The sequence below is a fragment of the Camponotus floridanus genome, unplaced genomic scaffold (assembly GCF_003227725.1).
Source record: "Camponotus floridanus strain SB8 unplaced genomic scaffold, Cflo_v7.5 scaffold21, whole genome shotgun sequence".
Taxonomy (NCBI): Eukaryota; Metazoa; Arthropoda; class Insecta; order Hymenoptera; family Formicidae; genus Camponotus; species Camponotus floridanus.
The window spans coordinates 2,059,626-2,082,184 of record NW_020229337.1 but is presented as its reverse complement, the minus strand read 5'-3'; the positions used below and the strand labels follow the sequence as shown (position 1 = coordinate 2,082,184).

The 22,559-nt window shown below is 30.1% G+C and overlaps 4 protein-coding genes across 7 annotated transcripts; 3 read left to right on the top strand and 1 right to left on the bottom strand.

The window, feature by feature from the left end:
* Positions 1 to 228: 228 nt before the first annotated feature.
* On the top strand, positions 229 to 4,588 carry LOC105252786 (mitochondrial intermediate peptidase). The gene is made up of 10 exons (XM_025408467.1): positions 229 to 516; positions 702 to 964; positions 1,368 to 1,554; positions 1,619 to 1,698; positions 1,827 to 2,015; positions 2,089 to 2,230; positions 2,397 to 2,735; positions 2,984 to 3,205; positions 3,296 to 3,526; positions 3,824 to 4,588. The coding sequence occupies exons 1-10, from the start codon at positions 376 to 378 to the stop codon at positions 4,118 to 4,120; spliced, it is 2,091 nt and encodes a 696-aa protein (XP_025264252.1). The 5' UTR covers positions 229 to 375; the 3' UTR covers positions 4,121 to 4,588.
* A 999-nt stretch (positions 4,589 to 5,587) lies between these two features.
* LOC105252787 (cullin-4A) lies at positions 5,588 to 11,090 on the bottom strand. The gene is made up of 11 exons (XM_011260361.3): positions 10,483 to 11,090; positions 9,201 to 9,564; positions 8,938 to 9,126; positions 8,590 to 8,736; positions 8,261 to 8,447; positions 7,983 to 8,175; positions 7,516 to 7,817; positions 7,142 to 7,372; positions 6,771 to 7,049; positions 6,505 to 6,657; positions 5,588 to 6,269 (listed from the first exon to the last, which is right to left on the bottom strand). Exons 1-11 carry the CDS (start codon positions 11,075 to 11,077, stop codon positions 6,174 to 6,176), a joined length of 2,736 nt encoding a protein of 911 aa, XP_011258663.3. The 5' UTR covers positions 11,078 to 11,090; the 3' UTR covers positions 5,588 to 6,173.
* Positions 11,091 to 11,735: 645 nt separating this feature from the next.
* LOC105252776 (cytochrome c oxidase assembly factor 6 homolog) lies at positions 11,736 to 14,291 on the top strand. 4 transcript variants are annotated; one of them, XM_025408451.1, is made up of 4 exons: positions 11,736 to 11,942; positions 13,309 to 13,372; positions 13,731 to 13,872; positions 14,031 to 14,291. In XM_025408451.1, the coding sequence occupies exons 3-4, from the start codon at positions 13,732 to 13,734 to the stop codon at positions 14,121 to 14,123; spliced, it is 234 nt and encodes a 77-aa protein (XP_025264236.1). In that variant the 5' UTR covers positions 11,736 to 11,942; positions 13,309 to 13,372; position 13,731; the 3' UTR covers positions 14,124 to 14,291. The 4 variants fall into 4 exon arrangements, with proteins under 4 accessions (XP_025264236.1, XP_025264235.1, XP_025264234.1 ...); XM_025408449.1 differs by lacking the exon at positions 11,736 to 11,942 and adding an exon at positions 12,356 to 12,424; XM_025408452.1 differs by lacking the exon at positions 11,736 to 11,942 and adding an exon at positions 12,377 to 12,424 and having other exon boundaries at positions 13,365 to 13,372.
* A 439-nt stretch (positions 14,292 to 14,730) lies between these two features.
* Positions 14,731 to 21,776, top strand: LOC105252777. The gene is given in 9 exon segments (XM_025408448.1): positions 14,731 to 14,918; positions 15,002 to 15,233; positions 15,236 to 15,902; positions 16,123 to 16,882; positions 17,311 to 17,728; positions 18,037 to 18,182; positions 18,366 to 18,517; positions 18,692 to 19,072; positions 19,174 to 21,776. Coding segments are annotated over 9 exon segments (4,686 nt in total). The 5' UTR covers positions 14,731 to 14,861; the 3' UTR covers positions 21,047 to 21,776.
* The last annotated feature ends 783 nt before the right edge of the window (positions 21,777 to 22,559 follow it).

Below are 22,559 nucleotides of genomic sequence, written 5' to 3'. Positions count from 1 at the left end.
AACGAAGAACAGACTTAATATGAACACACTTTAGAACGTTTTCAACAAGAAACACAAGTAGACATAAATGTCACGCAATTGGTTCTCAAATAGAGAATTTTTGAAATCTTGAAAATTTTCCTATTTGATAACCAATCATGTAAAATTATCTTTATGTATGTTTCTCGTTGCAAAGCTCTCTTTGCATATTTCATAACAGAGAAATACAAGTTTCGTAAAATATATGCAATTTTAATTATTCCAAATTATTGTCTATTTTTTTTCTTTACAAGAGATTAGAAACTTCAAGAAGTAATAGTCGTATTACACATAACTACATTACATTAATATGTATGTGTTGTAAATAAAATTTGTTGTCTAACTCATTTCTGAAAGATGTTACGAGTATTTGAGAGACAAATTTTTCGTAATATACGAAGTGATAGGAGACTAAACACGTGGTCACATCTTGCCACGGCATTTAATTCTGCTGTCAGTAGTAAAAATCATTCGGCAAATATATTGAAGAAAGAGACGGTAAGTGTATATTGCATCATGTGATTATCAGGTATCAAACTGATATAAAAAAATGATTTTTTTCAATTAACAATATTGTATATACATAATTATTTAAACGGAATTAATACATAATTAATACATAATGCATAAATAATTTTACATTTTTATGTCAAATTTTAAAACATATTTTCTATATCTTAAAGGGACTGTTTGGTATCCCGGAGTTAAAAGGTGAAGATGGTTTTGACATATTGAAAAGTCGTGCATTAGTACATGTGAATGTTCTCATCGATGAAGCTACAAACAAAGATAGGAAGAGAAAAATGGTGGAGATATTTGATGAATTATCCAATACACTGTGTAAAGTAGCAGATATGGCTGAGTTTATTAGAGTTGCACATCCTGATCAACAATATGTTCGGGCTGCTGAAAATGCTTGTATAACTATCAGTGGTGTAGTTGAAAAGTAAATTTACTTTTAAAATTATACATTTAAAATATATTTATTACACATTTATTATATAATAGCTATCTTTATCTTGAATGTTTCTTTATCATATACACTGTAGAGCTTAGAAAATTTTTCTTGATATTTATATTAATAATTGTTATTATGCATACTTTGTATATGATAAATTTCTGTTAAATAAGTTTTTCTTCTATTGAACTGTATTTTCTTATTTCCAATAGAAAAATCTTTGAGTAATATAATATAATATAGAAAAAAGAACATTCAAATTATATAAAATTTTAATTTTAAGTAAATATAATTAATTATCAATAAGCTTAAGTAAATAGAATTAACTATCAATAAGCTTATAGACTGTGAGATATATGACAATTATGTTTATCAATTCTATATTTAACAGATTAAACACACATCGTGAGCTGTATGATGCATTAAAACAAGTTACAAGTAATGGTGATACTCAAGTAACATCTAATATAGACAATCATGTAGCTAAATTATTTTTATTTGATTTCGAACAATGTGGTATACATTTACCAGAAAAACAAAGGATAAAAGTAGTTGAGCTAAATGATTATATTTTGCAAGTAAGTATTAATTAATGATATCTTTAATCACTATACTTATATACTTTTCTCTTTTTGTTTTCAGGTGGGTCAAAAATTTATGGCTGGTGCTGTTACTCCAAGGATGGTTAATGCTGACGCATTACCCGACTTTATTAGGCAATAGTAAGTGCGGTAATGCAATCGATTACTCGCGTTGCTCTATTAATGCTGAATTTTATTATTTTGTTTAAAACTTTTCAAAGGTATAAGCTTTAGAAAGGTACCTCGTTGATATCGGATACGTTTCACAGTTTTGTGACGGACAACGGTCAAATATTAGTGCAAGGATTCTACACAGACTCCTCCAATACTGCTGTTCGCGAAGCGGCATATAAATTGTTTCTATTCCCGGATAAAGAGCAAGATTATCTATTACACGAACTCCTGAGCTCTAGACATTTATTAGCGGAATTCTGTGGATTTCCGTCATATGCACACAGGTGGTATGAATTGAATAAAACAAAATATAATTTTATGAATGTAAATATAAATTAAAAACTCATTATTTTATAGAGCCGTGAAAGGAAGTACAGTCGAATCGCCAGTTGTAGTAAAAGAATTTCTTGATATACTAAATCACAATTTGCAATCTAAAGCAGCACAAGATTTTCAAGAAATGCAAAAGATGAAAGATGCCGAATCACATTTGAAACAAGTTTGTATTCCCATTTATAATTCTACTTTTATTTATAATTTTATTTATATGATGATATTATATATTATTCATTAACTATATCAAACATAGACCTCAAATAGTTATAAAATGTTAACATAATGTGTGTTTCATAATTGTAAAATATTTATTCTTTTGAATCAAACAGGAATTGATGCCATGGGATACTGCCTACTTTATAGCAAAGGCGAAGAAAGCTTGGTTAAATACTTCTACTACTGAGTTTGCTCCATATTTTTCCCTTGGTGCTTGTATGGAAGGTTTAAATATCCTTACACAATCATTGTATGGAGTTAGGCTTGAATCCGTCCCAGTGTTATCTGGAGAGGTGTGGGCAAATAATGTTCATAAGTTAGCTGTAATAGATGAAGAGGAGGGAATCTTGGGTTACATCTATTGCGATTTTTATGAAAGAGCGGGCAAGCCTAATCAAGACTGTCATTTTACAATCCAAGGTGGAAAGCAATTATCAGATGGTTCTTATCAGGTATATATATATATATATATATATATATATATATATATATATATATAAATTAATAGCTAAATATATTATTAATAACTTACTAAACTTACTAACCATCAATTTTTTGTTGTTCATATATATATATATATATAAATATATGTGTGTATATATATATATATATATATATATATATATATATATACACATATATTTATAACATAATTACAGAAATTTTAACAATCTTATCATAGTGTTGTCATTGATTTCAGAATCCTATAGTTGTACTTATGCTATCATTGCCACATCCACGTTGGTCAAATCCTTGTTTATTAAGTCCATCATCTGTAGACAATCTGTTTCATGAAATGGGCCATGCATTGCACTCTATGCTCGGACGAACGAAATATCAGCATGTTACTGGTACTAGATGTAGTACAGATTTCGCAGAAGTGCCAAGTGTATTAATGGAATATTTTGCAAGTGATCCCAGGGTAAAAAAAATATATATAATAATATAAATTAAAGTTTATAAATTATTGGTACTTAAATATAATATGTTTTAATTTATTTGCACCTAACAGGTTGTATCAAAATTCGCAAAACATTTTCAAACTCAAGAACCAATGCCAGAAAATTTATTGCACAAACTATGCGCTTCAAAGAACATATTCTGTGCTTCTGAATTACAGAATCAAGTATTCTATAGTATGTTAGATCAAGTGTATCATAGTGGTAAATTAACAAAATCCACTAGCGATATTTTAGCAGATGTACAAAAGGAGTATTATGGTCTACCATATGTGAAAAATACAGTATGTACTTTTCTATAAAAACAATTTATGTAAAATTATATTTATTAAAAGTAGATAGTTATAAAAATTAAAAAATTCTTGTAAAGAGATACAAAAGTAATATTTTTTTTTATAAATAATCTTTTTTACAAAAATAATATTAAAATTAATTCATGAATTAATTTATTTAAGAATTTGATTAAACAGCTATGGTAAATTAATGATTAAATAATAGAATGATGAACTTGGATTTTTAATTGGCACAATAGATTAGAATATATATCTTTTAATACTATAATTATAATATTATATTTACAGGCGTGGCAATTAAGATTTTCACATTTGGTCGGATACGGCGCGAAATATTATTCCTATCTAATATCTCGTGCGATCGCTGCCTGGATTTGGCAAACCTACTTCTATAACGATCCCTTCTGTCGATCTGCAGGTAATCGTTATCGAAGGGAATGCTTAGCACATGGAGGTGGTAAGCCGGCGTCGCAGTTAGTGTCGGATTTCTTAAATAAGGAAGCTAGTGCTGCTACATTTGCAAAGTCGTTAATCAATGAAGTAGATATGAAGAATCTACACATAGAAACCATAAAAAAAGCGTAATTGTATAAAACTTTCATAATTTACTATAAGTATACAAATGTACTAGAACTTGTAGCAGACGTGATATTTTACACATAGTTGTACAGTTTTGTATATCAAACTCTTCATAATAAGATGTATACAAAATACATTTTTGAGGAAAAAAAATGAATGTACAACACAGATTGTTTTTAGAGATAGCTGCATATGAAAGAAAAATACTACGTTTTTTAATGGCAGATTCTTACATTAATGTGGCAAATTTTTCATCACAAAGTTTTTAATTCAACATTGTAACCAAATGTTTAATTGAAATAGAACATCAATATGTAAAATTCACTTGAATTTAGTTAGAAAAATATATTTATCATTTCCATATTTTACTTTGAGAATTAAAAACCGACTATCAAAAATTTACTCCAATATTAAAATTATGTCATTAAAATATGGTAGATGGAACTTTGTACAAATTCCGACTATATTTTTCGTTTTGTGAAACAAATTATCACATTGTAAAATTATATAAAATAATTAATATGAAAAATAATATGATACCATTAAGCTGCGTTAATTTTTTTTCTCTCTCTCCCTCTCTTAGTTATATTTTATTATAAGTACAGAATCCCTTATACTTTCTATGTACAATGTTGATAAAACTATGGATTATTACAAAAAAATAAGTTTTGTAGTATTATACATATAATTCAAACGCAGTATAAGATAATTTGTTGTGAGTAAATATTAGTTTATATGTATACTCTACCTTTTCACTTCCCCTGAGGTTATCCTAAATCTGTACACGGCAACATAAAGTTATGACTTATTGAGACTATAAACGACATACCAAAACAGTATTTTGCTGGCAGTACTATCTTTTCAATTAAAAAACTAACTTCAAAGCTCTCCTGTTCCGGTATGTATTTACATTGTACTGCTTTTATAGATGTTTGCCGGATTTAAGTTAAACTCTTCATAAATACTTCTATTAAGAAGAATCGAACGTTTCCTGTTCTTTGCGTACATTCGTATCACTTACTAACTTAATTTATAAATGTATGGACATGAAATAAGCCACTGAATAATCATTTACTCTCGCATAAGTAACATTTTCAATAATTTGCTATACATAAATTATGTATATTGAACATACATCAATCTTTTATTTTAGCAATCACGATTTTTGTAATGTATAGAAATTTTTTGCTCATTGAAATATTATTCATCTCTTTGCTTGTGATTGTTACAGATTCGGTTCACAATGAACTGGACACTTTATTTTTTATTCTATTAATTAAAATTATGAACTTGCATATGTACTATGTTAAGGTAAAGTTGCAGTATGTGTGTGTGTGTGTGTGTGTATATATATATGTTTCAAGTTGCATTTTTATCCATAATTCTAAAGAATCCAGAGAAAATTTTATTTTAATCTTTTTCCTTCTTTTAATATCTGAAAAGGCGATGAGAAGATACAGCAGAAATAATTTGTAGATTTGAAAGACAAGTACTACAATCGCATGTGTATAGATGTAGTACGCTTTTTTATTTTTGTTATAAATACTGCATTGTTCATTTTTTGAATTAACTAATTATATTGCAATTGCACTCTTACTCTCTATTTTTATGGTAGTGTCACTGTATATTACATCTTGCATCCTTTATTACATTCTCTTAATCATAAATATGCTGTGAAAAACTTGTGTTGGCATAAAAAATTGTTATATTCTAATATGTCGCATATTATTGCGTTCTGGTCCTTTCTTTTCTTACAAAATTCAGAAAAAACACAACACTGTTCAAAGTAGGATTGCAATTATTCAGCGTCTCTTATGCACTATGAAAACCAAAACGGGAAAGTTCACACTGCATTGAGCTTCTTTTCTTTTTTTCCTCTTATATAAACTGATCACACGCGTTATAACTTTATGTTGACAGTCGGATTAGTTATATAGTACCTTGCTTGAACTACAGCCTGTTCACATTCACAATAGACAAACACCGATAGATTCAATTTGCTAGAAAAATCAGCATCAATCCAATGATTTAATGATGTAACTTTGGCATTTGCTTTAGGTTACGCAACGTAGTTATATTGATTTGCATTGTCTTTATCACGTTCCATGTAATCTCTGTCGATGAGAGACTCGATCCGTTTTTTTAAATCTGCAGGCTATAAAAATGAATATTGAGTGAATTGATGCAATAAACATAGCATCATATATTATATATAGGATTCCTAATTTTAATTCACATATTTTATATGTAATGTTACAAACGTTATAAATTTGATTTCTTTTATAGAGAATCATATTGTCTTATAAGAATATACGATATTATTTCAGACTGAAAATCGAATCATCGCATTTTATGCTAAATATTTGTTTTATATAAAAAAGTATATATACCTTTACAGGAAATTTTAATTGATTATATAGTTCACTGATAAGAAGATTGTGTGTCAGTGTCTTTCTCATTTTCATAATTCTGACAATAGCAGCATCTATTTGATATTGTCTGTCCTGATATACTCTCTCTTCTGTTGCTTTTTGTTCTTCATTCTAGAAAAAAAATTCAGATATAATTCTAAAGTAATTCCAAACTTTTTACAAACACATAAACATATTATAAATAAAAATATATATAATTTATTATACTTAGTGTTGAACATTACCGTTTCTTTCATTTGGATTTGATTGATTTTAATCCTAAACAGTTTGTTTGTAAATTCTGCATTGAATACGAATCTATCGTTATCGGCAACATCTCGACCACGCGGATTTTTTTGAAGAACACGAGCTTTTCCGCACGCTAATGATTGCAAGGTTCTTCTCAATTCGCCATCCTCGATATTTGTAGCAGCCTTGATATCCTCTAACGAGAGATTATCAGAATCGTTGAACAGAATTAAGACCAATGCTTGAAATAATGACACCTGCAGCTCTTTATTACCCTATTTTCATGTAGAAGATACTTATGCATTAGTTAATAATTTTATATTGTCTTTGCAAACACAATATCAGTGCTTTTATCCTTTTTAAATACCTGATTAAACCATGCTTTTAATACACAATGTCCTAAAGTCGGCTGCCACTGCAATTTCCTACCGCTATGTTTCCCTAAATAAAACTTATTAAACACATCTTGATACTGCACCATCTCCATCGGTAAGGTGACCTCCATCACAGGATATGTAGGCCAATATCCCATAGTAAGTATAGATACAGTCAAGTCCAGATTATTTGCAACTAATTCACTCTGCAAATTTCCGGCATACTAGAACAAAAATCAAAATAACGCATCATGTGCATGATCGATATTTAACATTAAAAAGAGTTGAGTAATTGATATAAATTGCATAAATTAAATAAAATATATGTACATAAATTTCTTTCACAGAATGCGAATTATTTCCTTACTTGTTTGAACGCAATATTGATATCTTTGCTAAGTTCCATGTCTTTGAACATTCCTTCCAATTTACTGGTAAATCCACCACCGCATTCCTGTTTCAATTTAGATAACATTGACTTTTCAGCATCTACAGAAGCCGATTTCCCCACCAACAAGCGTTTGGCTAAATCTTTTTTGTAAAATGCTTCGAAAACATCTTTCCCGTGAATAAATCGAAAGAGTACCATAATTTTATCTAATAATCTCTCTAATTCCTCTTCCGTTGCTTCTTTGTTACCCGCACGTAATTTACAGTCGACAAATTTAGCTGAAATCATAAATATTTTCATTCTGTTTTTAATATGTATTTAAATTTAAGAATATTTAAAGATTAATAACATAATTGAAATACTTTTCTAAATAATTATTTGCATTGTATTTGCAATTAATACAATGCAAATAATTATAATAATATCATTAATACATATATTACCTATTAATTCCGCTGGTTTGTTTGCTCTTTGATTAATAAAAGCTTCAAAAGCTTCTTTTAAGCTATTTGCAAATTTTTCATTTTTATGAAAGCATGTATTAACTATATTATCCATTTTATCTTTAAAATCTAATAGCTCCTGTACCATCGTTTTATCTTTTTCAGGATCTATAACTATCGTCTTGCCTTTTTTCTAAAAAGATATAAAATTTAGATAATATACTACATATATATGTTTGTTCACATTATATATAATCTAGCATTATTAAAATGTATACCTTAATATAACAATTGAAATTCAAGCAAAGCTCCACAAGACCATTCTTTATCCGACTATATAAATTATAAAGTAATGATAAATCACTAATTCTATTTTCATCCAACAAGCCACTTAAGCCTTTCTGTAAAATGCTAGTAATATGTTCCGATAATAATTGTTTTTCTACAGTATGTATGAGCGACCATCTGAAAAAGAATTAATTTTATGAAATTATTTGCAACAATGTACTATATATGTGTATATATATATATATATATATATATATGTTTAATTCTTAATAATATTCTATTTGATATGCAGAAGTATAAAACTGATAAAGAAATTTACTTGGTTGCTGTATCAAGATAATGCAACAGTCGCTCGTTTTCTTCTTGTAGACGTTTATCTACATGGGCCAAATATTCAGGAACATCGTGCTCGTTCATCAATCGTTGACCTTCAGCAGCATACAATCTTTCTGTTGCTACTAGGAACCTAAATAGGAAGAAAAATAAAATTGTTTATTACAATATTGTGGACATAATCAAGATATTTTAGCAATACTTGATAAATAAATCTACACTCTTTGTAATTGCAAGTTTGCATCAGTTTACTGCTAATATATATTAATATATCGGCAGCGTGATATCGCGAATATATTAAGAAACATATTTGTTATATTTATCAACAATATACTTTGTTTCGAAGGCCTCTTGGTAGATTTGTAGATCCGACAACATTCTTAACAACGACTTGAGAAGCGTTCGATCCACAGTATCACCCTGTCGTTCCTTTTCTATGAGCATAAGAAGACCCTCGACTGTGCGCGTTTGCACTAAATTATTCAACACAATGTGTAGTCTGAAAAGATGCAATCCCATATCCCTGGAAAAGGAAATCAAGTAAAGTAAACAAATTGCTTACAAATTTTTAACAATATTTGCACCATATTGCATTACCATATTGATGAAATACTAGGATTTTGTAACACATATGTCCTGTCGAGATACAGAAAGATACTCCTGATCATTATCATCTGTCTGCAATGTGATTGCCAGCACTCATTCATCTTCTTCAGAAATATATGTCTGTCCATAGATTCTGCCAAAAACTGCTCGATGTTAGCCTTCACATGAGATTCTGTCAGAACAGTCAAATTTGAGTAAAGTGTCGATGCCATCTTGTGATTACACATATTTTCAACTGCCTGATAAAGTTCCTCTAGAGAATAGCGGATGCTTTTGCTAGTTTGTATCGCAATCACAGCCTCCTGCAATTTTTCCCATGTTTGTTCTTGATAGTTTTCTGGTAATTTGGGTTTATCTAGAAGAAAATCATTGTAACTGAGAAATAAATAAAATAAACAAAGCAAAGATTGTCACATTTAAAAGAACTTCTTTTTAAAGATTAATTACAAAACTTAAATGAAATTTCTTAAAAAGTTACTTACTATGTTATTATATATTTATACTATACACAGTCATATACTATTTGTACTTTGTCTTGTTTATAGAACATATTTTGATAGATTTCTTTATATAGTAAAAATTGTCTAATTTTTTTCAATAAAAATAATCAAATAATAATATATTCACAAATAATTTCAAAGTTTCTTGAAATCTAAAAAAAGTTATAGTACTTAACAAGACTAAATATTCGTGCTGCATAAAATTGAGAGATTTTGATGAATACAGTTTCATTTTACATATTAACTTTTTTACTTTATTTAACATTATTTATTTAATTACGAAACAGCTGTTTTAATGACGCAAGATCTACATATATAAGCGCGAGAGGAGCAAAATGTCAAGTCAAACTGTGAGAGTATCCATTTATAGATTTCTGCATTATTACCACAATGTATCGTCTATAAATAGACCATATTTATTGCGTCGATATGTTTTCCGTGTCAAATCACGATTAAATGTCGCGATTAATCGTAACAATAATATTCAGCAACACAAATAATACGAGAAGTTGATCTCTCGAGTTGCGATATTTCAACATTTGCGTATTAGGTTATGTAAATTTGGCCAAGTCGAATAAAAACACCTCTCGCATTTGAAGCTCACGCGACGAACCGCATCCAAAACGTCAAACAGTTCTCCGAATATAAGGACTAAAAAAATAGAAAGAGAGAGAAAAATATTCCACCGCTTGCATCTCGGATGTCAACGGCTCGGAGAACTTTGAGGTTATGTCAAGAGTTGTCTCAAGAGCGCTCAACGCGTTCTCGCTTACTTTTGAAGTTCTTGATGATGAGCTTCTTGGCGGAGCCGGGCTTGGCGTTCGCCAAGCTCGGCGAGATCCTGTTGTTGACGCCGTTCGGGTTGCCGACTGTCAACGCCGAAAAGTTGGCCCGCTTCTGCGTGTCGGTCGCCGTGTCCGTCATGATGACAATCCCGTCGCCCCCGATTTCGTTCGGTTGCGCGATGCCCGCGACCGCGGACAGCTTGAAGCGCTTGGCAGCGCTCGCGTAATCCAGCACCACCGTGAAATTGGCGGCAGCAGCGGCAACAGCGGCGGCGGCGGCGGTGGCGGCGGCGGCGGCGGCGGCGATGACAGCGGCGGCGGTGGCGGTGGCGGCGGTCGCTCTCTTCACCTGTCTTGTGGCCAGAACCTGGATATCACCGGGCCTAGACATATGCGCGCATTGTCCGGCCGTCGGCCCGGTCTCGGTGCAACGTGACTCCCTCCTCCGGCACCGAGTTCTCCGCGCGATTCGCGACGATGCCTCGCGCCTCCAACCGTCCTCTTGTTCGCCTTCGTCGAGAGGCTTATTTATCCGCGGCACTCGACGCACACGACGGGGACAATCGGCGACAGCCGCGTACATACATGCGCGGCCACCCTGCTCCTACTCTCGTCTATCTTTCCCCCTTTCTCTCCCGCTCTGCTGGATTATTCTTCTATCCCTATCTCGCATGTGACACCATGAAGATAAGAAATCGTTGAGAGGAGATCGGTACTTCTTAAGATGCGTTAAAGGCGCTAAAATTTCGAATTTGTATGATCGACCAATCAAAATTTCTTGATAGTAGAAGAGACAATATGGCGCAGCCAATCAGGAATTTCTTTCTTCTTCTACCTGTGGGTAATTTTTTTATTTAATCTACACGCGGTATTCTCTTTAATGATTCTTTTGCTCCATGCTGATCATCGAATATTTTCCCTTGCATTTTTTTACACATGTTTACATATTTAATGTGAAAGAAAAATATGTTATCATTTTTGAAAATAAAAATAAAAAATAATTAGAATATAAGTATATAGAAAGTATAGTTGAAAAAAGAAAATTCAAATGTCCCTCCAACTTATTCTCTCTCTCTCTCTCTCTCTCTCTCTCTCATGCCTATTATTTGAATTAAATTCTTTAAAATCAAATTTAAATATTCTACGTGTAATAAACAATTATAACATTATCTTACAATATCATTAATGTCAAAAATTATTCAATAATAAGAATTAATAAAAATTCGTGAATAGGACGTGTTATGCATATGCATAATAGATTATGCAAGCTACGTATAGAACGAACAAAACTTTACAACCGATGAATGAACGGCAGCTGTTAATAATCATTGATAATATAACGAAATTTACTTTTAATCTACGAGGAAAATTAAATAATTATTTTATATACTGGGAATAGAATATTGTTATCAGCTGTTGTTACTTTTTCACGCCGTTGATAGATTCAGGTTAGTCGGATCTTCATACGATGCACAAATTAAACCATTTCGAATCTATAAGATGAGTATTTCTCTGAAGAGATAAATTATTTTTATATAATTATTTTGCAATGTATATATTGCATAGTTTATAACTAAATTTTTATCACATTATGAAATCAAATTTGTGATTTTAATTTTAGAGGTTATACTGTGTTATTAGATGAAAGATTATATTTTTTTTACAATATTACTTATTTTTTACACTATTACAATATTTACAACATTATAATCAAGATGTAATATATAATGGCGATTTACATTTGCAATTATTTTTCGTTGAATCAATATACTATATTTTCCAGTTTTGATTATGTAAGTAGATTATGTATGATATACTTTTTTCGAAAATCTATTTTTATAGTCAGTCAAAAATAAACTTTAAGTAAATTTTCCTAAAGTTAGAGTTAGTGAGTGACGGTGACAGGAATATGTGATCTGTATATCAGAATGTAATTGTTTCCTTTAAATTTTATAATTTTGTCATACATATGCATTATATTCTATTATGTTGTTTAAATTGGAGAAATATGTATATGTACATATATGATAGTTTTTAATAACATATGCTCTTAAATGGAATTTAAAAATATATAATTAATATACTTATCAACATCATTTTTCTATTTATAAACATTTTATTAGATTTTTATTCAATATATTTTTTGAGTAATTTGTCAATTTATGATATGATACATAATTAAACATATAATTTCTTATATATTTTTTCACTTTTAATAAAATATGATATTATATCTTATAAATATCCTAAATTTTATATCATATATTTATGTTATTTTACATCTACATAAAATATTAGTTGATTATTGTGCAAGATTGACTAAATTGTATGTCATATTTTATAACATTAGTAAAATTGATGTAAAGAATTTATCAGTTTTTATTTTTAATACTTTTAATCATTCATGTCTATATATAAATATATTTGTGATTATGAGAAAATAAAAAAAATACTTTCAAATTTATATATTATAATATATTTACATATTATTTTGTTGATATAAAATATTGGAAAGAGAGTGGAGAGACAAAGATAGTAAAAAAAGAAAGAAATTAATAAAACATTGGAAATTTTTTTTCTAAAAATGATATAAATAATAAATTATTTTTTTATTTGATTAAAATCTCTTATATAACCAATAATTTTTTATTGTACTTTAATTCAAATTAGTGCTTATTAGAAAATTCTAAAAATAAATATTTACAAAGATATACATATTTTATATATATATATATATATATATATATATATATATATTATTTTATTTATCATAATTTTTGTATATTTTATTTGTACATGCATTAATGATTATAGTTTAAAAGTGAGTGAGTGGGAATCTTTCATAAAATTATTCCAATATAAAAACTAAGTGTTATAGGTAAGTGTATTCCTATGTACATGTTGCTGTCATATTTATCTATAATTATTAATATAGATAGAGAACATCTCACACAATAATCTATTGTAGAAAATATTAAACTAAAGTTATTACATCAAATTGAATTGACACTTTACCATATTAAAGTTCTATTGAAGTCATAATAAATAAAAATATGTTACTTGCCTATTTGATATTATAGTCTTTATATATATCTAGAAAAAAAAGAAATTATTAAAAATAAAAAAATACTTTCAAATTTATATATTATAATATATTTTTATTAAGTATATCATTATAAAAAAAAAGGAAGGCAAATATATATCTAAATAAATCTTTCTCCATATTTATGTTACAGGATGTCTTTTCCAAATAAAGAAGATCGTGTGAATTGCTGGAGCCGAAGGGACGAATATTGGCGATGTTTGGATGAAGGCAAATCTCAAGCAGAGTGTACAAAATTTAGGGAACAATATGAAAAATTTTGCCCATCTCAATGGGTATGTATCGCAGATAGTAGTCCTTTTACAATATTTCTATATTCAATATGTACTTTGTACTTGACCTTGATGATAAAAAAATGAACTTTTTTAATGATGAAAAAAAAGAACTTTTTTTTTTAATAATTTAACAATTTTTTTGTGCAACTGTTATGCAGGTGAAACACTTTGATCGTAAGAGAGATTACTTGAAGTTCAAAGAGCAAATAGAGAAGGGGGGGTATGTTCCTCAAGAGCCAAAGGAAACATGAGAAACTAATCTATCGATTGTGTATTCCATTCATAGCAATTTATAATTGAACTATTAATAATAACTGTTAAACAATTAATTTCATACATTCACATACGGATGTTGTTATCTCATTCTGTTGGATCATATAATAAATAAGATGCTTAAAAATAACATAGGACAATGGTTTTATTGCGATTATTCTATTATCCTTAACCGACATTTCAAAAATTCTATAAAGCGGTTTTGAAATTTTTTTATCTCAGTATATAATCTTAAATATACTAAGCTAATCTGATAGTTTTATTTCGTTCATGCTTTTATATACTCTATATACTTAAACTAATATAAAACTTCTCTTTCTCATAAAATATTTTGTAACTTTGTCGCACAGCTTCTTGCGGTTTTGATGACAACTTGATTATTTTTAAAACATCTTTTCTCGTTTTTTTCTCTCTCTTCGATTAGTATTATTTGCAAAAATGTGATTATTTTCCGTTAATTGCAGGGTACGTTGCCTCGACGGTGGGACTCAAAGTTCCGAAACATCTGATTTGTCGGAACAATTCGATAAGAAGAGCCAAGCAGTTCTCGGCTTACAAGCAACGAATAAAAATTTACACTAGACTAAAAATATTTTAATATTTTTCCTCCGGAAGATATTATGAAATAAGAATCTCGTGAGGAAGATAAATCAAATCATAAACTATTGTTGCATTATTTTTACTTTATTAAAATAAGGCTCCTTAAATGCTAAAACATGGAAATGGATACGTTCTACAAATTGCGAAATTGTCAGGATAGTACAATCTTTCGAGTTAGTATTCTTCTCGTTATTTAAACGAAATGTTTTAGCTTAGTTTTCTCATGTTTAGCGATATTTTTATTTTCTCTTTTCAGAAATTGATAAGCACCGTATCCTTGCGCAATTCCTATGAGAGAGAAAACGTGAAAGAATGTCAGATGATTCTGACGTACATCATGGAGATAATCAGTGGCAACTCCGAATTGGGCAACGAACGTGTTCTGTTAGCGTCTCACGCGTTCTATGCTTTGCTTCCGACATTGTCTTATAATTCGCGATATCTCGAAAACACCGTGATGCGTTTTCAACAACTGGATTCCCATGATTTGTACTTCTTCAGAGCCGATATACCATCTCCGATCTCGAACTGTTCAAGCTATTGAACGCCTACGGGTATCTGCAGGCGAATAAAAAAGATACGCATATTGAATATGATATCCTCTTACTTATGTTTGATATAATATACAGAAACTGTATGAAATACACAAGATACTCTTATTTCGCGTATAAAGTATTATATGCATGGGTGAAAAAGTTGAAGCAGACATCCGACACGCGTTTTTGGCGCGAAAGCAATTGTACAATAGAACGAAAATTAGAGGCTATCATATTCTCTAATTGGTCGAATACCCTTAATGATATACGCAAGCAAAATGCACAAATTTTCAATATATATCTTCGGATAATGTTACAGAAATATAAAGATATACATCCTATATTTACCGAATGCATTTCAAAAATATCGTGGCAAAACGAAGTGAAGTACATTATTTTGACGGAAATTTGTCAAGTGTCGGATATTGAATTCAATTTTATCAAGAATCCACAACATTTAACTGAGCTATGCATTAGTTTAACGAAAAATTCTTTGCGCTGTAGCAGTACGAAACTTTATCTGACAATTTTAAGAAAACTCAGTGAGGATCAATGGAAGGAATTGTTCATAAACCAGGGAGTTTTTAAATTTATTATTAATCTCTGGGAGTCGGGAAAGTAGTAAGTTTGCAGGATAATTTTACATTAATTATTTTTTTCCTCTAATAATAATCGATGATTGTTATATTCATTCTTCCGCTTCTAAGATTTAACAATTATACCAAAAATTTTCTTATAATACAAACGATTTCTTTTATAGTGCATAAGATATATTCTCTATTCAATTCAAGATATTTTGCAGTATTAAAGCACGCATTTTAATCGCAATTTTTTTTTTCAGTGAGGATCACAATGCTCTTCAATCGTTATTCAAATATTGGTTTGAACCAACCATTGAAATGCACTGCAATGTACCGTTTTTATGGAAATTGTGTGACGAAGGATATTTCTTTCGTTTGCATCTGCAAAGAATGGCCGCTAAATTACGTATATACGAACTGCGAATGCATGAAATCGATTATTACATTACAAACGACAAAGAGGAAATCATACGATTAAATGCTTTCGCTGTACTTTGTTATCGTGCTGCTGACATTGGAAACAGAATAAACCCATTTGTTCAAATAAAACAATTTCTATGGTTTAACGCTAACGCTGCAACAATCTTCATGAGAGAAGAGATAATGAAATATTTCAGAATATTGTTCTCGAATATCTTAAAAGTGATTAGCATTAAAACCGCTAATGTGCGATCTATCTCTGAGTTTATGGAATGGCTGTACGAGTATTTTTTGGATTGTTTCGAAATTGGTTCAAGTTACCAACGCAAGATTCTCGCTTTAAATTTATATAAGATTCTGTTGTCTTTCACGAATGAGAACTCGCGCGAGAACTATGCCCATTACAGGGATCGCCTTCGTTACATTACAGTGATTGACAAGCACTTGAAGACCACAAATAGTTGGAAATTTATTAATAAAGAGAATTTGTTTATGTTATTGAGACTCGTATTAGATTCCGCTATTGATATCAGACAACTAGCTACTGCCCTTATTCTAGAACATTTTGAAAAAGATGTTTTATCGGCTACGGAAAAACGCGTAAGAAATCTGTCATAATATATTACATACTTATATTTAAATATTTTACATTTCTTATATTTACTTATATTTAAATGTTTTGCAATTTCTAACAGAAATTAAGAAAAAAATCAAAAATTAAAGGATATATTTTTCCTATAATAAAAATTTTATTAAATTTTTTTTTAGTAATTTTGACTTTTTTAATATTCCAAACATATTTTGATAATCGGACTTTAATTTAAATTTCTGTTCTAGTAAAATTCATAAATTTAATCTAAAATTAAACAGATCGTTATCTTATCTAAGTCCAATTTGCAAAAATGTTTTGTATAAAAATTTTCAATTATATAATCCAAAAACTAAACATTATATACTTTTGTTTAGAAAAATATCCTATATTTATCAAAGATTACAATCCTCGACAAAAAATATTTTTTTTGTTTTAGATACTCTATAATTGTGCATGGGAGCATTGCAATTCTTTCAAGTTTTATAAAACTGACAGTGGAGCAGCTCTCATGAAGATAATGGCACATTGGTTGCCCTTGAATGAGATTAATAAAAATGTGGTTTCAACATTTTCTCATAATGAGTATAATAATATTCTCACTTACTCAAGTTACTCAGAATTTCTATTGTATGAAGCTCGATATCAGTTGACACAGATGAAAAGCGATATTCTGAAAGCTATTATTCAAAATGGACCTTTTTATGGTGTGCTGACCGCTTTATTCTCAATCGCTTTTCACAGTGGCCCAGAGAGTTGGGTTTTAACATCACAATTTACAGAGGAAACGCTAAATCTTTTGAAAGATGCCATTGATTTCTTTTTATCTACATTATCTACGAAAGCATCAAATACAGGTGTCGCAAAATATCTGTGAATATTAATAACTATGTAGAATGCATTATAGCTATTTATTATCAAATTAAAAGTTAAATCAATAATTAATTTCTTATTAGAAATTAGTAATAATTTATTAGTTTATAATAATCTCTCTCTCTCTTTATGTTTGAGAAACATGTTCTTGATTAATAAAATTGTTTAAAATTAAAATTGATTGCTTCGTATCATTGTTACTAATAAATTATTATTTATGATTAAAAGAGAGAGAGAGAGAGACAGAGAAAAAAATAATTATTTTGTAATTTGTAAAATTTATAATTTTTAGTTTATTCATCTTCGTTTGCGGAAATGGGATTAGCTATCGATGAAAAGATTAAGATCAGTGAAATAGAAACTTCTAATAATTATGACGAACTGCAACTATCACCGGCGCATCAAGTGCTTATTTCGTGTATTTGGATGTCCTTAAAGGTACACACACACACACACACACACACACACACACACATATATATATATATATAATTATATAATTAGTTTAATTTCATAAGATAATTAATTATAGTTATATAATAATTCAATATAGTTATATATATATATATATATATAATAATAATTTAATGAAAAAAAACGAATAATATAATTCTTACGTAGGTGTCATGCGAGATCGTCAGTGAAATCGGGATGATGATGCAGTCGAATGCGCAAGTAAAATATTCCATGGATATCATTGTTACGGTACTATTAAAGTGTCGCCACAAAGGCGTAGTGGAATCTGCTGGAGTAGCGATTGCTAATTTAGCCAGGTAAAAATGTTCTGAATTTTAATACAATGTAATAGTTAATATATGCAATGTAAACACATATTCATCATGAGACATAAAATGGGATGATATAAATAGATGAAGTGGGAATAATCAATTAACGGTAATCTATTTTTCCTGTATCAGTCGTCTACATTAATTAACGATTTGTTTTAGACGTTTATATGATCAAAATGAATATTCCGAGTTACCGAGAGCACATCTGGCTAGTTTGTTGGAAGAAGACGCAGGAAAATCATTGCACTTAACACGACGGGGTGCCGGATTGTCAATCATGTTTCACAGATTAGTCGTCAGCGATAATCGAAGAAATCGACCTACGGTCCATTTTGCGGTGCGGATGTTATTACGCTCGCTGAAAGACTTTTCGACTGTTAGAGAGGTAGAGCCCGGACAAGACTCATCGTGGGCAAAGCGTCTGTACTTTTTGCGAACGTTAGTCGCCGATAAGGAGATACACCCGCAGTTAGTCCCGTACATGGAGGAGATTTGTTTAACATGTTTTGAGTACATGAGATCTGACGTTTGGACCGTAAGGTAAAACAACGCGATACATAGTTTCTTTAATTTAATTTTTTTTTACATTTTGATGACCTGTTATATATTCCTCTCCATCATATATACGTATAATGTTTCAGGAACGCGAGCTTGCAATTGTACGGCGCGGTGGTGCCGAGATTGGTGGGTCAGTGCTCCGGGAGAAGCTTGGATGAGGAGTTGGATTTTGGCTACGGTTATTCCGTCAATCATTTCGTTACGCATTATCCGACATTGGCGAGTCACATGTATACGCAATTGCGAGACGTGTCGAAGATACGCGGAACTTCAAACGCAGCGTTACGTTCCTATTCGAGCGTCGCACATATCCTTGTATTGCTGTCGAAATTGTCGACGAGCGACTGCGATCTCGTTGATTATCCCGCGACGATATTCATAACGAAAGTCAAACGTTTACTGCTTATCTCCTTTCTTAGTAATCCGATGATGTATATCAGGCAATTGGCGGCTAAAGTGTACACAGCTTTCACGTCTGTCACGGACTCCAGTATTTATTCTTACTTAGAAGCGATCGCAAAGGTCATTTTATCAAGCCACGACATTAATATGTCGCATGGATACTTATTAATTTATGGATATTTAAGAAAAAAGATCAATAATAATGCTGAAAATTCCTTACGATGCACAGGTGATCTTAAACTATCTTGGATTACATCAATAACACAATATGTATCTTGGAAAGATCGATATGCCTTAATATCAAAGATATGGAATGATATGTATAATCAAGAAGAAACTGCACAACCATGTTATATGTTGGAGACGTTGTTTCTACAAGAATTATCGTTCTTGGATCAGTCGGATTGTTCAATATTTGCACATTATAATTTTAAAAACATTGAATATATAGTACCATCGCAAAAGATCCAACCAGGATTTTTTCAATTCATTGGACATTGGGCTCGATTGCATGCGCTGCATTTGCGCAGAAACTTGAAATATTTAAATGATTTTGATAAAGAAATAATACACGATATTCTAAATTCAAATTGTACGGAACAAAGTATCGAATTCCTAAATGCTTTATCACATTGCGTTCCTTTACTCGAATTTATTCTCAAGTACTTGATATCGATGAGCAGTAATCGTCACCAATTACTATTCGATACAATAGTAACTTTCACGTTAAACACTATAAAGCATGTTAGTTTAGAAAATAACGAGCTTGAGTTTGACAAGATAATAGAGGAATTTAATGAGATGACTGATTCGAGTATGATTCGTGTGAGAAATTCATTGATTTTAGCTTTTTCCAAAAACGAGACGCTGATAAGTCAAGCGCTGTCATACGTTTTCGACATAAGTATGAATGAGAAGCAATCTGTGAGGTTGATGGCGGCTGAATACATTGAGCTTGCGCTGCATCGTCATGCGAAGTTCGGGAATAGCAACAAATTGACAATTATGCGATGTTGCTTAATTCTGCTGAAAGATGAAATCATTGAGATACGTGAGATCGTGTCGACCGCGTTACAGAGGCACGTGCTTCACAAACATATCTTCAATCTCACATTATGTCGATTACAGCACGAAGTCGTATATCAAGAGCTCTTGTCGGATGTTATTCATCTTGAATCGATTGCTGACGATGGCATGGACTTTATACAGTATTTCACACGCGCCGTACACAGAGACGTCGATTTTAACGCGACGATTGAGAATCCGTTCAATCATGACGACAGTACTTTTTACAGAGAGGAGTCTAAATTTTTAAACATGTGTTTTTTTCTTTATGAAGCTTCAAGTGATAATCACGATGATCCTCTTCATATTACGTACGCGATACAAACAGGACATTTCGGAAAACTTCGAGAAAAGGCTGGTTTTAGATACGATAATTTGCAAGAGGTCTTGCACTTGAAAGAGATGGATTACTTAGCGCGGAAAAAAGAGATTGTCATACAACAGCGAAAGTTATTCTCAACGACTCACACTTCCGATTTCAAATCATAAAATGCAAAATCATATCAATTCGACTATCTAGTCTGTCTTAAGATACTATTTATAATTTCTGTGAAGAAAACTGATCAATTAATAGCATATATTTTCTCGAATCTATAACAAGATTATGGTCTATCAAAATTGATTTTGCATTTAGATTCCTTGGTATTCATTTTTTATATATAAAGAACGATATGTAACAGTAACTTGTAGTTAAAAACATCGCAACTGTCAAAATAATATCTAGTGAAACTAATGAAACATTAACTGATAGTTATCTGAAAGCGGTCTTGTATTTGCATTTCACGACTGCGATTATCGCACACTTCATCATGAAAAAACTACCGTGTATAATTTGAAGATAAGAAACAAAATAGGAAATGATAAGCTGTGCTAAGAATTAATATAAGATTATTACGGATTCTATAGATAAAATTATACAATTATAAAAGATCAAACTTGTACAACATAATTAGAAACTCAATTTTGCGACGAAGTGTTTGAAGGATTTTATATGTTATATCTTAAGTCTATCGGTTAATAAGTAACACTAACTCTAATTACATTGTATCTTCGAGAGAAAATATAAGAAATAAATAATTTTATAATTTCTCGCACAATGCACAATGTAAGACATATAATTTTAATTAATTACATGTGTACAGATAACCAAATGTGTGATACACACATTTCCAGAAATGTGTATAAACAAATAGGCTTTATACATTTACATTATACAATACTACGAGTTATTTTTTCTTTATAAAGTGATCCTTTTCCCTTGCTGCATATAATATAGCCGTTCATACACAATAATAGAAAATTTTAATTTAATAATTTATAATTTTCTTATAAATGTCCGCGCTAAAAATGATAGTGAGAACTTTTACACGAGGACTTTATCGCAATATTTTTCAAACAATTTCAAATATGTTATGCGCATAGCAAAGATTTATTAAATCCTTGTTTTTTTTACATAAGATAAAGAAATTATCTAGCATAATCTGCATACTCGTGTATCAAATCTATAATCACATAACACGATACTCCGTCTCTTATCGTTTACATTAATACCCTCGAATATTTTTCTACAATTAATTCTTAAAAGGATATTATGCGCGATAAAATTACATATAAAGATATATCTAAGAGTAATGTGCCAAAAAATCTAATGTAGAAATAAATAAAACGCAATATATATTAAAGTATATGTATTAGATAATGTCCTAAGACATTTCATAGAGATATGAAAAACTAATATTTTGAAAAAAAATTTACAAGAATAGAAGATTTTTCATAAAAAATCATGCATATTTTTTGTACGACAATAATGCGTATCTTATTGTTAATGCATAACAATTTATCTAACTAGTATTTTTTAATGCAATGATATCTTTCACTTTGATAAAACACATTAATATTCCTTGCTTTTTATTTCAATCATTAAAATTTATCGCGTTTATGTAAGATATATCACTTTTTACCGGCGATGGCGATGTAAGTATGTATATATTATGATAGGAAT

Coding starts and splice junctions, on each gene's coding strand:
- LOC105252786 (XM_025408467.1), top strand. CDS start 376: ATGTTACGAGTATTTGAGAGACAAATTTTTCGTAATATACGAAGTGAT. Junction 2,016..2,088: donor TTTCCGTCATATGCACACAG/GTGGTATGAATT, acceptor ATTATTTTATAG/AGCCGTGAAAGGAAGTACAG. Junction 2,231..2,396: donor CCGAATCACATTTGAAACAA/GTTTGTATTCCC, acceptor TGAATCAAACAG/GAATTGATGCCATGGGATAC.
- LOC105252776 (XM_025408450.1), top strand. CDS start 13,732: ATGTCTTTTCCAAATAAAGAAGATCGTGTGAATTGCTGGAGCCGAAGG. Junction 13,873..14,030: donor AATTTTGCCCATCTCAATGG/GTATGTATCGCA, acceptor ACTGTTATGCAG/GTGAAACACTTTGATCGTAA.
- LOC105252787 (XM_011260361.3), bottom strand. CDS start 11,077: ATGTACGCGGCTGTCGCCGATTGTCCCCGTCGTGTGCGTCGAGTGCCG. Junction 9,127..9,200: donor CCTAGTATTTCATCAATATG/GTAATGCAATAT, acceptor TTCCTTTTCCAG/GGATATGGGATTGCATCTTT. Junction 6,658..6,770: donor AAATCCAAATGAAAGAAACG/GTAATGTTCAAC, acceptor TTTTTTTTCTAG/AATGAAGAACAAAAAGCAAC.